The sequence below is a fragment of the Seriola lalandi genome, unplaced genomic scaffold, assembly GCF_002814215.2.
Source record: "Seriola lalandi dorsalis isolate HSWRI2012SDOR001 ecotype SW California unplaced genomic scaffold, Sedor1 jcf7180002054330, whole genome shotgun sequence".
NCBI lineage: Eukaryota > Metazoa > Chordata > Actinopteri > Carangiformes > Carangidae > Seriola > Seriola lalandi.
Window position 1 is genome coordinate 681,678 of NW_019524883.1, and position 14,867 is coordinate 696,544.

Below are 14,867 nucleotides of genomic sequence, written 5' to 3' on the forward strand. Positions count from 1 at the left end.
TGAACTTAATTTCTAGGGATCCTTGGTTGAGCCTGGGATTGTCAGTCTGATGCAGCAGATGTTTTGCTTTTCACTTCTTTCACTCGAGCAACAGGCTTCATGAAATATTCATGCAAAAACGTGAGAAAGCAATATTATTTTATAGTATTTTTCATGATGATGCATTAAATATGTGATTTCTGCCAGATTGTTTCTCTGTGATTCCAGTGTTTGAGTCATATAAGTGATAAAACCCAAATAGCTGCTGATGCTGATAAGTATGGATAAAGCAGGCACCACAGCAGAAGGAAAAATGAGGTTTCCTCTCTCTCTGTTATTTTCTATGTCAGGTATCTGCAGTATTAACCCAGCACAATGAGAGCAAACTGTTTTTAGTCATTTTAACTCTTTATCATGTCTGTTTCACCAGAAACACGAGGAGGTGAATCGTAAAGGCACTTTTTGTTCCTTGTGCTCATCGGAAACAAAGTGCGGAGATGAACTCCTGTATGTTCTAAAACACCCTCTCCATCTCGTCCCTCCTGCTCATCCTCCAATCTGTCCATCTTCAATTTCCACTGTCACCTCTACATTCATCGCCTCTGCTGCTCCATCCCTCCATCTCCATGTGCTCTTCCTCATTCCTTCCATCTCTCCCTCCCTTCCCTCATTACCCCCCACCTTAGCAGCAAGGCTGTCAGAGTTTTAGGGATCCAGTGAGCTGTGAAATCGCACAAATTGCTGTTGCTTTGCGTCTGGCCCGGCAACAGAGGGGGGAGAGAGGGAGAGACAGAAAGAGAGAAAGAGAGAGAGAGAGAGAGGGGAAGATTTTATGCTTCAACACTTCTGAACCTGAATCCCCCCCCCACTGCCCCTTCCTCCCCTTATTCACTCAGACATGGACAAGCACACGCACAGCTGCAAAACTGCATATCTACCCACTACAATCCAAATATCTTCCTCCCCCCCAACACACACACACACACACACACACACACACAGACAGACACACACACAGTCAACTTCTTCACCACCACCTCTGAACATGTAACCGCGCCACCACCCCTCACGGTAAAGACACCTCCACCACTTTGCTTCAGCGTGCGGGTCACTTCACAGAACAACTCGACGAGAGCCTGCAGCCCTCGAGAGGGATAAAACCCCTCCTCAACCTGAGGAGAGCTGTTTCAGCCACCTCGGCTAAAAAGAGCAAAGCCCCCACCCACCCCTCACCCCCTTTCTCCCAACACACACACACCCATGCCCCAAGGGACACCCACAAAAACTTGCAAAAGGTCACAAACATACATGTTGTAACTGTTTCTGCACTCTTTACGATTTGTGTGTTTTCTCTTGTTCCAGCTACAAAGTGATGGCAACGAAAATGTGGCATTACTTTCAATAGTTTTTATTGTTCTTGGCAATCATGTGAGATATTAGAATTAAAGTCTCAAAGCACGGAGTGCTGCCGTTATCCTGCGATATCAGATTTTACTTTATGTAAAAGAAGTTCAAGTAAAGATATAAGATAATAAGTGAATGAAACAAAATAAATAAACTGAGGAAACAGCAGCTTTGACATCCTCTCCATGTTCACCATTTGAAATGTATTTGATTAAATAAATTTGCCACGTGCTTGGGGAAGTAATTTTTTTTGGTATCCTGTTATTGAATGGACATTTTTCTTTTTGCACTGCGTTGTATCCCACAGCTCACTTTATGTGCCAAGTACAGCAAAGCAACAGGAATCTGTCTCGGTGACACACATGCACCGACATAAAAACACACTGAGTCACTGGTACAGGGACAGAACCATCAGCAGAACTATCTATACTGCCCTCCAGTGGAGGAACTCAGCGACTGCTGCTCACTGAAATCCTCTGCAGCTCAGCCTCAGAAAAATACTGAAGTTGGAACATCTGCTTTAGGATGAGGATGCATATAAAGATTATGAGTTTCTATTCTGTATTTATGCTCTATTGTTTTTCTCATGAACACAACACCAGGAAGAAAAACAAGCGAGAAAAACAATTCATTTGCCATGCTACAGATATGTATTCTGAATAAGATCACTCCTGAAACCACAACAAAGATACTCAAGTGATTTAAAGACAGACACGTCTGTTTTTTATTAACAAAATATTTATTTTAATTGTATTTTTTCTGACTTTTATGAACCTGTATGTACATTGACAGGTAAGTAAAAGTAAAGTACACTACACTGAACCAGAAGTTGCGATTGAGGATGTTTTAGTTTCAGGGGGAAAAGTCGAGCAGAGATGAATAACATGGTAAACAGTAAGCTTGTACCAGTATTACTGGACGTACTGTTATGTTTGACATTTTTGTTGGTCATTGAACTGTTACAGAGAAGGACGTGAAGCAAAGGGACAGAGGGACAGAGAGGGGGAATAACATGCAACAAAGCACAAGAATTATATGTATGCGTCTTCACCACTCGGTCACATCATTCTTCATCTATTAATGGAAAATTCCCATGTCACACTTTCTGTGTTTACCCCCTCTTTAAGCAGCTCCACTGGACCATGTTGTGTCTAGTGCATTGCTCAAGGGCATTTTGACCAGTAATTGATTATGTTTTTACATATTCTATCTGCCTTTGTTAATTGGAAAAGTTTGATGTCACTTTTATTGCCTGTATTACTGGTTCTGCTCAACTCTCTGTTTGTTTGTTTGTTAATTGATTGATTGTATTAATATGTTATTTTTCAATTAAGTGGTAAACCAATTCCCCTTTAGGGAGTAATAAAATTATTTATCTAATTATTGTTTGCATTATAAAAGTCCTCTCAAGACATTCATGTGTGTGCCCAGATGTTTTGCTTTGACTTGAAAGAAGTGAAGTGAATTAGTAAAGCATTGAAAGTAAAACAGCTCGCTGTGAAAAGTATGGTTTGCTTCATAATGTGACCTTATTGACGTGTTACACTGTGATCACTTTGGAAGCACTTCTGATCGCAGATGCAACTTTTCTCAGTTGTCAACACTTGTCAGATGTGCCTCCAAACCCTGTGTGCTTGGGTTGCATTGCCAACAGGCTGCTACATGAGGGGTTAATTTGTTTTAAGCCGTGTGGGACAGTAACTTTAACTAGATCCTCCTCTCTGGGATCAGTTCCCCGATCTGCTTTGAGTATGAGCAAAAACAACGTTTCAGTCAGGAGATCGCTGCTTCCTGTGTGAACAAAGACTTAAACTGTAAGTGGTCTAACTAAATTTAAAATACATGCATCATATTTTAATGAGATTATTGTATTATGTCTGTTAATCTTCATTGTGTGTTAAAATTCAATCTTAACCTCAGTGTGCAACCATGTACAAGTATTGCATCCGAATGGGAAATAATTCAAGCAGCATTCATCTATAAGATATAAATACTAAATAACACAGCATGAAGAAAGAGGCACTTTTACCTTCTATTCAAATCATGCCGCCAAAGCTCAAACCTTTGGAGAAACCTTCACATAATTATAGAACATTTATATTTGACTGTAGGTAACTATGCTGTAGTTCTCTTTTCTGTAGGTCAATAAACAAATCTGACATATTGTAAACTAGGATGTGATGTGATGTAACAAGGTTTCATAATCTGAAGTACCGTTGTTTCACATGTGTATTTAAGAACAGCAGGTGGTGGAAGAATACAATACAACAATGTAAAAATACTCAAGTACACAATATATAATAAGTATATAATACACAAGTAAGAGTCATCATTCAAAATCTTATACAAGTACATGTAGAGAAGTATTATCAGCAAAATGTGCTTAAGGTATCAAAAGTAAAAGAAACCCACGCTGACTCTGGGAAATTATTATATCAAACATGACGACTGTTTTTCTGAGATGATTCCCAAGATATTTATTTATTTTGCATTGAAACTGTTTCTGTTATCATCCAAAGTTGATTTTTGTAACTATTCCTTCTTTGTACAATTCCTCCCCTGCCGCTCAAAAAGAAAAGTGTTCAGGGAAACACAAAGAGGGAATTTTATACTTAAAAAGACTGTAACTGTGGCAGATACCCACTTGATTGGTTTAGTGTTGAACCTTCATATTAACCTCAAATAAACCACTGAAGACATTTTTGCGCAGAATGATGACTGTGGATTTTGTCTCCATCACTTACATTGGTCAGGAAATGTTTCCTTTTCAATGGCCGGCATGAACAGCAGGAAGGACACGAGCATGAACTGATTGTGAACTTGTCCTTTAACTTGCATAAACTTACTCCACATTTCGGCGCTGTGGTTTCACCGAGCTGGTGGTGGAGGTTGTGACCTGTCGGGGTGAATCAGTCTTTCTTTCACTTTTCATTTGTTTCTCGTGAAAAAAAAATAAAAATAATTACAAGGCAACTCGCAAAACCTGCACGTTTATTTAACCCCAGCAGAAAGGAGCGAATAGCAACGTTACATTTTCAATGTTGTTAAGATTAGATTCAGTCCACGATGTGAAAACTACACGAGCGCATCGTCATGACGGAGTTCCCCTGTGAGTACATGCAAATATTCAACCTCTATTCCCGTCAATGAAATTAGGTCTCACGCTCATCCTCTTTCTATGTGTGTGCGTGTGTGTGTGTCTGTGTGTGCACACGCGAGCGCGCGCGTATACGTGCGTGCGTGTGTGTGTGACAGTCAGTCATTGGGGTTCAACAATATATATTTTGAGGTGAAACCAGTAATACTGATATTCTCTTGGGGGACTTGGTTTTTACCCAGAAAATTCCACAAGATCCCCCCACCCAAATTAAATCTTGTCAAGGGAAATACCTCTGAAGAGCCAAGCTGTATTCCACAAAAATAAAATAAAATACAATTCCAAAAAAATTATTTAATATGTAGTTGAAAGCAAAAGATTAAATATTTTGTTGATTTTTGAAGTTAAAATAAAAAGATAGAACCCCTGCTGCAAAAATAATTCAGAAACGTAATTTTCTCCCTTATTGGTGATGCACTGATGATGGTGATGCACTGTCATGTCCTGTCATGTCATGTCATGTTCAAGTGAAGATATAAGATAACAGGTGAATGAAACAAATGTTATGTCCCTTTGCCAAAATATTCTGCTTTGGGGTTGTGTGGCCAGAATTGATTCAAGAAAACATCAGCAAATTCTAGATGCAACTGTCCTGCAGTCAGTCAAGTAACTAAAGTGAGCAGGGCCGGGTTTCTGATTGTTCACAGTCCCCTGACTTCAACATCATTGAAAACCTATTTTGGAAACTTGCTGTGGAGGCAAGGCAGACACCTGAAAATATCTCGCCCACTCATCTGAAAGGAAGAGTGGGCGGGAATGGTGGCGGTGTGCCAATTGACATATACATCTATGCTGTACGTACAACGATAAAGTCATACATGTGAATATAATTAAGACAGCACACGGCAAAATTAGGTATAACTGCACATTGTGGGATTTCACATGAATACATGACATAACCATAGAAGTCAGACTCCGCTGGGAAGTCAGAAAACCATAACACAATATCAATCATAAAAAAACTGTAAGTCAATTCTGAGAGATCATAAAACCATACTAAGTCATGACGTCATATGATTTCAATGTGATATGGTCAGGGATTAGCTGGTTGTTTATTTAATAGTGTAAAAGCCGTCGGGAGTAAGGAAAGCTCTGTAACATCTAACTGAAGGAGGTCATTCATATTTAGAATATAAAATGTATGTGGGGGGGTTAATCTGTTGCCTGTATGTATTCCCCTCTACTTGTTCAACTGCACTGTCACCAGTGCACTCTGGGGTCAAACATCAACGGCAGTTTTAGAAGGTGGCATTCTCCCTGTGGCATACTGAGGGGCAGCCTTCGCCATGTAACAGGCTTCATATTGTTGTATCACCTGAGAATTTATTGGCATCCAACTAAATGAAGAAAAGAAAAGCGCAGGCTGTGATATCTGCGGGAGACTAAGTGTCAACACCTTGAGCCTGCTGAGTAATATTCTCACTGTGTGTTGAAACACCTCACCAGTAACAGACTAGGACTCACCTGCCAGTACCGTGACCAGCGCTGTGGTAAAAGAGGATCAGCCTGCCACTGAGGCGGCCTTCGTCAAATGAGAGACGTGTGAGAGGGGGAGCGGGGAACGTTGTTGGCAGACTCTAATGAACAAAGGTAGATTATCACTCACACACTTCCTGGTGTGTCCATTTACCTGTAACTTCGTACTGATTACAGCCATCGACTTTGTACTTTCACAAATCTCTCACACAGGGAATGAGTCAACACAACAGAAACGAATTTCACTCAACACTGAGAACAAGATTGAGAATATTGTGAGCAGGAGACCCAAGTGAAATTTGCATCTCTGGCCTTGTGTTAAACGCTCTGCACCCCATGCTTTTTGAAGGTTAAAAGTAAAGTGTGCGTTAAAAGAACCAGAAATCAGTGAACGTTGAGTAAATGCACGTGTGTATTCTGTAGCTGGCAGAAGTGCATTAAAAACGGATAACTGCAAACTCCCGAAGGTTTGAGCTCCGGCGGACAGAGCAGCTGCATGTCGGAGCATCTCAGGCCTTCACTTTCTGAGCATGCAACAGTTATCACTACCTTACAGTGTATTGCATTCAATCAGCGTGACATTAAAGAGCACCTTCCAGGTTGGCAACCCCAGTGAATGAATGTGTGGGAAAATTATGTCGAAACTCCTCATGAAGAAATTTGTTCTCCCATCCTAACCAGCAGCCACACTGCAGCACCCAGGGACCAGCAGCCAAACTGCAGCACCCAGGGACCAGCAGCCACACTGCAGCACCCAGGGACCAGCTCCACACTGCAGCACCCAGGGACCAGCTCCACACTGCAGCACCCAGGGACCAGCAGCCACACTGCAGCACCCAGGGACCAGCTCCACACTGCAGCACCCAGGGACCAGCAGCCACACTGCAGCACCCAGGGACCAACTCCAGCTCTGACGCCATTGCCTGGTTCTAGATTAGTCGCAGGAGCAGTTTCATAAAGGTACTGTATACTCCCTGGTCACTTTACTAGGGACACCTGTGTGATGTAATGCAATCCAATACAACAGCTCTGCCACACCTTCTGGCCTCAAGAAGCTCACTATATTCAGTTTTTATTTAAAAAAAAAAAAAGAAAAAACCCTGTGAGGTGTTAATCACATGCTCGTGAGGGAGCTACAGTCTGTGGCGTTGTTGTGGTGGACTGCACTATATTAAAATGTGTTTTGTAATATTCTTCCCCTTTCATGTTTGTAATTGTGTGAAACACATTAGAAAGACCTCTCAGTACAACACAGTCCAGTTCACACCACTACAAACTGCAACCTCAGTGAAATAAAAAAACCTACAGTGAAAATAATTAATTTCCGTTTGTATCTATCTGTGGGTGAGCTGTTGTTCTGTTGCATTAGATATTGCAGGAGCACTTAATATACTGGCTGCTGAATGAGGGTGAATTCTTTTTTTTTTTCAGCTCATGCGTTCGTCCTGTAACCACAAACCTGTTTCAAAGCACGACAGATGCGAAGCTTTGTGTACGTTTGTGTGATAGAATGGCATTTGGCTTTGACTAATATTGGTGCAGTGACGTTAAACAAGACACATTTGCACGCCTACGTAGCGATTTTTGAGTTCCACCAGGTCCCACCAAAGCTCAAAGCACCAAGATGCTCAGAGGCAACAACATCAAGAGAAAATATTGTTATTAACAGGGAGCAGCTCTGAGGGGCTCCACAGCAGGACTATGACTCATTTAGCTTCAGACACAATGCACTGTGCTGGGAGCTTCTGAAAACCCCTGATAAACTCTTATCGTAGACATGTAGGTGTATGTTAAGGGTCTTTTGAAAGGCTCCACAAAGCCTCTCTGAGTAATTTCAGTACTGAGACACAGGAATCTGGTTCTGAGTGAATGTTAAAAGCGACATGAGCAAAGAGGAGCTTTGAAATAATGAAATGGTATAACATCGTGTGGCAGTCAGTAGCTCAGTAACTGAGAAGAAGAGGAGGCTGGTTAAAGTTCATCTGTTCCTCGGTATATTTCCTCTATTGAAAAGGGGCGTGGCGCATGTTCTTAAAAAAAGAAGAAAAAAGAAAAAAATAGAAATTGTCTTGGTTATAAGTGACACAAACATGATGACTACATTATTTTGTTGATGGTAGTTTCAGTTTCCTGTTGACTTTTTTTTCCTCCTCTGGTTAACTACTGCATATTCATAGCGGCAATGTGGATGTGGTGGAAAGGCACCACACAGACACCGCTCAGAGGGTCTGAAACCACATCCTTAGTCACGCCAGTTATGATGACGCCTGTGACAGAGGCTGAGCATTATTCCACTAAACGTTCTCACACAGGCAGCGGTGCATCAGTGACTCCGTTAGCTAGCTGACTGATTAGGTGGCAGGATTATAAATCAAAAAGAGGTAAGATTGTTGCTTCTTAAAATTCGCTTTAAAAACATTGAGAGCAGTTCTTATTGAGATGTTTATTAATTCATTTATTTATTCATTTTTTACCTTGTAATTATGAGTAGTAAATGGAAATCTTGATGCTCTTTTGTGAATGTATGTGGTTATTATTGTTAATGCTAATGATGTTTATTCACCACATCTGATGCTGTAGGTAGATTTTAAAACCTTTTTCCATCTGATAACTATTTCCTCAAATCAAATCAAATATGATGTGGCTATTTCTTTCTTTTTTTTTTTGAGCATTAAACTATGTTTTTTGTTTGAACTTTTACTTTTAGCACAGACAAATTTATAACAAATAAGTCTATATTTAGTTCCAGCTGCTGTGTTTCCTCCTTTCTATCCAGTTGCTGATAACAGTGGGTCGTCCCCATGGCGCTCAAACCTGTGTGCTTATTGATGCTGTGGGGCCTCACGCTGTCGATTCATGGTGAGTCGACTTGTTTAATCAGGCTTTTTCTGGTATTGTTGTGAAAGTCTAGTAGAAATCCCCCAATTTAAATGTAAGATGAGCTTTGTATTTTACTCTTGTACACTGTTGTGCATTTGTCTTGATGCTGTGGCCTTTGAAATGAGCTTCTTACCTTGAGTGGGATCGCCTTGTTAAATAAAGAATTTAAAGTGCAGACATTTGTAGTGCATGAATGTTAAATTTAGCAAATGCATCTGCAGCAGCACAAAACACGTTTCATTTCTGCTCCAGCCACGTCTTCATGCATTGTGACCTGCTCAACGGACTATGAAACTCTACTGAACTGTTCCTGCTCAGACTCGATGCCGACGCATCCTGTCACACTCCAAGTCACTTGCAGGTACGAGTCGTTGTCAGCGTCGCTGATCACCAATATGTTTTATGTTGATGTATGATACCATATATGACTTTACTAGAGTACCACTTGTTTTAATGCGGATGGCTGTCTGGGAGATAGCTGTTGATTTCTGCTTCTAAATGACACTTAATCATTGAGTTATTTTTGTGCCATCACTAATATTGTGATAGATCAAGTGTCATCAGTTGTTATTGCTTTGTGAGAAATTTTTGAAAATGGAGACGCTTCACTCATGGAAACGCCACAAAAGATGTTTGACTTACGTCACACCTTCCGCCAAAGCACCATACATCAGGATGTTTTCAGTGTTAGAGCCCTTCACTGATGTCATGATGTTATCTTATGTATATCTTACGTTCATTATCATCAGTGTGAGGAGTAGAGCCCGCTTTGGCAAAAATCCTTCCATGACATTATCCATTACTTAAACATAAACATGTGATGCACACAAACATTTTTTCTAGATGTGGCGTTTAAACGTAGCCGATCGAGTGGGACATTTCACAGTTGAGAAATAAACTCGTATACGTGCTCCCTGGTGGACAAACAATGTATTTTAATGTTTCTAAATTACCATAAAGATTAAACTACAATGTTGGTAATTGGTTGATCATTTCAGTTATTTATCAAGCAAAAAGCTCCTCGAATGTGATGAGTGAGAGCTCAATTCAAAATAACAAGCATTTTGAATACCGTGGGGAAACCGGTATTTCCTGACCTTTCCCCCCTTCCCCTTGACAAAACTATAATTGGCATATTAATCAATAATGATCAATAATGAATGTACCTGCACTTCATCATTGTGTTTTTTTGTTACAGTGGTGACGATGAAGAGGTTGAAGGCAGCTGTGAAGTCAAACCGCCTCAGTCCTGGTGCATAATCGCCCCGAAGAACTTTGATGACGTTACCTCAGTTGGAACCGTCTGTAGAGCTAAAGTCAGCCGACAAGACAATGGAGAAATAATGAGTGAGTCACCCAGCTGGGGACTGTGTGATGTGGGTAAGTTGAACTGTTATAACCACATGAGTTCACATTTCAGTATTTGTCATTTCTACTGAACAGATAGGAGAATAACACAGGCATTACAAAAGGTCACGGACATCACCTATGACTTGTTTAGTGGCATTAAAATGCAGCAAGTGTTAAATATTAACTTCTTCATTGTAAATACTTGTAAAATCTCATTGAATACAACCGGCCTGTGACTAACAGTCCTCACAAATTACTTCGCATTAAAATCCAGAGATGAAAGAAATCATACTGGCAACTTTCCCAATTGTCATTTGCTCACCCAGCTGCTTTACCCTCCAAACCAAAACTTAAGCTAAAAATAATGTCTAACTGTCACTTGCGGTGTAGAGTGTTGTATGCATGTTCAACTTCACAATATTTCCCCGGTCCCCTTGGGACTTTACTTTCACAGTGAAACCAGAGCCTCCTTCCAATGTTCAAGTGACAAACACAAATGGAGTCTACAACATCACCTGGGACAGCGACAACCAAAAAGACTGTCTGGTGTACAGTGTGCGCATCAGAGAGAGCAAAGACCTGTCGGAGGTAACACGTCAACAAAAACACAAAGACGAGAAGAAACTCAGATGCTCTTGCAGGACGTTATTGTCAAACTGTTCTGTTTTTTTTATTCCTTCCTAACAGCATCCAGCTCTCCCCCTTTTTATGGAAAAAAAGTACATTGAGTTAGAACATGACAAATTCCATCTGCATGTCAACTACACTGTGGATGTTCAGGCCAAAATGTGTCCCGACAACACTTATCATGGTCCGTGGAGTGAGTGGAGCGCTACTGCAGAGTGGAGAACACGAGCTTCTGTAGAGAGTGAAGGTAAGAGAACATTGTACCTTCCAACCCGGAACTGTGATCATCGTATCGTCCAGGGGTGTATATATATATATATATATATATATAAAATCGTGGTTCAGGTTCCTGATCATGACATATTATTCATGTTAAGTCACACTGTTGAGGCTGGTCATGTGGGAAGTGTTAAGTTTTTTTATTATATCGGGGTTTTTTCTGTACATATTTAAACGTTTTGTCTCCTTTACAGGAAGTAATAAACACTGGTGGTGTATCCCGGTTGGACTCTTTCTTATCCTCGGCATCGTGTTGCTGGGTTACTTACAAAAGCCGTGAGTATTGTAAACACTGGAGTTACTTTGTTTTTCTGCAAGTGTGAGAATTTAAGCATCTCTTTGTAAAGAATGTACTGGAGTTACCTTCAGGACTTTAATCATTTCTCAAGATGCCTCCTGACCAACAATTCAGTGGGTCATGTTTCCGTATTTTCAAAGACATGGTGGTTGTTAGCCGATCCAAAACATTCACTACATGAGATCATCTCATGTTTGTTTTTGAACCGGTGGTGCTTGATGCTCACAGTCTTTACTTCAAGCTTTAGGAGAAACCTGCAGAACTGAATATATTTAAACAGAACAAACTAGTAATCATAAAAAATAAAACATGTAAATTGTGTTTAAAGGTTAAATCTCTTTTCAAATTTATGCGTAAGTGAATCTACATTAATTGCATGCAACATATCTTAGATAGATCAAATCAAGACTTAAAGTTATCGACACTGTGTCTTCCAGTAAATGATTAGCAAGTCTTCTCACTGCTTCAATCAACACTTTTCTTGGCATCACCTCCCACATGTAGAGAAACCACTGCAGCACTGTACGTGCAGAGACACATTGCACTGAAATGGCTAGCAGACATAGGAAGTTATGCAGAGCACCAGGGTTTGAGAACTGAGAACACTTCACTTATCAAGGGCACACAGTTACAAGAATAAAAAAGACGAGCTCCAGATCGAGCATGAACTCAGGTATCATAAGATGGTATCTTCTGTGCGCCATAGTGATTCTGACTTTGGTGTGGTTCAATGCACCACTTACATATGCTCTTTATAATGAACCAGGGTATTAGTAGCAGAGGTTGCAGTTTGTGGTGCTGTTGATTTGTTTTGTGTCATACTCTGAGGTGTTTTCCAGCAACAGCTTTTACACTTGTTCAGTACAATAAAGCAATAAATGTGCAGAAGTTGACGTGACTTGGGGATGACGGTGGCTGTTTGTTCAATAGATTTCACGTGGTAAAATTTTAAAGCATCATCCAGGGAGCATGAACCAGCATTCAGAGAGGAGAGGATGTTCAGTGTCATAAACAATAGGCTGCTCTTTCCTGTATATAATATTTAACAGATCATCTAAAGATAAATGCTGGCAGCTCTAGTCACCTGTTTTTTCTTAAGATGCTGTTTATCAACCGGACACACACTTTTCCCCAGAACATTTTGACTGACTCCAAAATTCCTAAATCATCTAATCAACATTGTTTTTGCATTGGTTTAAGCTAGTCGTACCTAATAAACTGGCAAATGAGTGTATATTTCCGAGTGCTCAATAAGACACTTACTGTGCCACTTGCTGCGTCTTATCGGTAACTCAAACCTCCTGATAAGGCATACATTTTTTTATTTTATTATTTTATCATTTTACTGTTTATTAATGTTCAGAATAACTTAGGTGTGACTGAGAATCATGTTTTCAGCTTAGTGCTGTGTAATAATTCACATGAAAGTCATTTTCTGCTATCGGTATAAGTGGTTATGATTTACCACCGAAAAACGAAAGAGCCTTATCAGAAAAGCAGCACTTTTGAGTTATAAATGTCATTTCATTTTTCATTCTCCATTTCCATTCTTTGTCTGTTTCAGGTTTTGGCAGAAAAAGCTCCAGCTGATCACATACATCCCCAAGCCAGATGAGTTTTTCAAGCCCCTCTACCACAACCATGGAGGGAACTTCAAGGTAAGAGAAAGCAAAACAAACTCAGCTCAGATTAGCTTTGTGTGTAATTTCAAAAATGTTCCAGCAGGTGTTGCCCAAGAGGGGACTTTTAGCACATCTGGACCGCGCTTGATGGGGCTTTCCCTTCATTCACAGCTAAGGGCCCTCGTGAGGCAAATGACTCAGTGTGCAGGGGCTTCAAGAGGCTTTTCGTTTTTTTATCTATCAGAGATGCTGTGGGTAGATATTTTGTCTCTGACACCCTAACCTGTTCCACCCCAGTGGAAAATACCCCTGGTGTCTCTGTTTCAGGTCTTTTATGTGTCATTGCATGAGGTTAAAAACAGCCTGTTTACACTTAATATGGGCACAGAGTGGTGATGTTTTTATGGTTGTATTTTCCATTCACCTAATGTAAATTCTTCTAAAAATAGACTACTTATTATTTTCAATTCAATTTTCAGTCCAATTTTAAGTCAAAACTGATGGAGTGCAGGCTACACTTCTAAATGTCTATGTCAGCAATACAGGCTCAAAATGTCCTGAAAAGATACTTAAACATGACAGCCTGGAAACATGCATGGGATTAAATAACACTAAAATCAACTAAAATATTTCAGATTACATTTCCTAATAAAGAACAGGTTTTAAGCAGTAGAAGCGAGATCAGGTTCTCAGGGTTGAAGAACAAAGTTAAGACTTTCCAGGCTATTGTAGTGTGTCACTATGATATCAATATCATAAAGAGTCTGGACACCGTGTGGTATCCTATATATCCTAATATTGTGACAAGGCTTTTCTAAGGGTACGTTTAGGTCTTAAAGGCCTGATCTTTATATAATGTTACATTACTTGTTTCTCAGAGTTTTGTTTTTAACCATCTGTTGCAAACACCAAAGGTTGTCCTCACGACATCATTGCATCAGCTACAGTATATATATATATATATATATATATATATATATATTTACTTTTGAATGAGCCACTTCATGACAAACAGCTCACACCACAGTTAGTGTGAGATTTGTGTGCAGTTACAAACATTGCTCAGCAGAGTGCGCTGCTGCACCAAATAACAGAGAACACACTGTGGAGGGGGAAGTACAAGAGAGAGAATGAAATCCTGAAGTGCACTGCTGTACTTTGCTCTACTATACTAAATGTCTAAACTAAACCAGGCTAAAAAAAATGTATTAACATTTTGTGGCCTATGGAGCAAGTTAAGCAGATTTACAAATAGAAGAACACACAAACTCATTCATAAATTTAAACACAAGCTAAAAATACAGAGTGAAGGAAAACAGATAATGGCTGTGGCATGAAGACACATTATATCAGGAGGTGCAACTGCATTGAGCTTTCTATCTTCATTATAGAAGACATAAATGACATTCGGTAAATGTGTATGCCTTTATGAGGACTTACTCAGTAGACCTAGGAGCAAATATATATATATATATATATATATTTTTTTTTTTTTTTAAATACACATACTTTCAATAAAAGAAGAAAAAGTAGGAGTTGAGCGTAGGTAGATGATACTGAGTCTGCTGTAGTGGCGTCTGTATTTTCACTAAAACTCACTCTGTCATCAACTTCTTATATATTGATGTAGGGTTGCACGGTATACCGGTACCAGTATAGTACCGCGATACTAGAGTTTTGAAAACGGTACTATACCAGCATTTAAAAACAAACGGTACTTTCATTTTATTTTATTGAATGCAAATGAATTGGTAAATTGGAGCCTGTCTCTTTAAGCACAGCGAGGCCAGCGAGT

At 39.9% G+C, this 14,867-nt stretch overlaps 1 protein-coding gene across 1 annotated transcript in view; it reads left to right on the forward strand.

Annotated features, from left to right (window-relative positions):
• Positions 1–8,109: 8,109 nt before the first annotated feature.
• Positions 8,110–14,867, forward strand: part of LOC111655683 (uncharacterized) — a 10,680-nt gene continuing 3,922 nt past the window's right edge. Inside the window, exons 1-8 of the mRNA XM_023407168.2 lie at positions 8,110–8,397; positions 8,793–8,875; positions 9,149–9,257; positions 10,095–10,276; positions 10,701–10,834; positions 10,934–11,120; positions 11,347–11,428; positions 13,015–13,108. Coding sequence (XP_023262936.1) covers positions 8,818–8,875; positions 9,149–9,257; positions 10,095–10,276; positions 10,701–10,834; positions 10,934–11,120; positions 11,347–11,428; positions 13,015–13,108 — 846 coding nt within the window. The 5' untranslated portion in view covers positions 8,110–8,397; positions 8,793–8,817. The remainder of the gene's footprint in view (positions 8,398–8,792; positions 8,876–9,148; positions 9,258–10,094; positions 10,277–10,700; positions 10,835–10,933; positions 11,121–11,346; positions 11,429–13,014; positions 13,109–14,867) is intronic.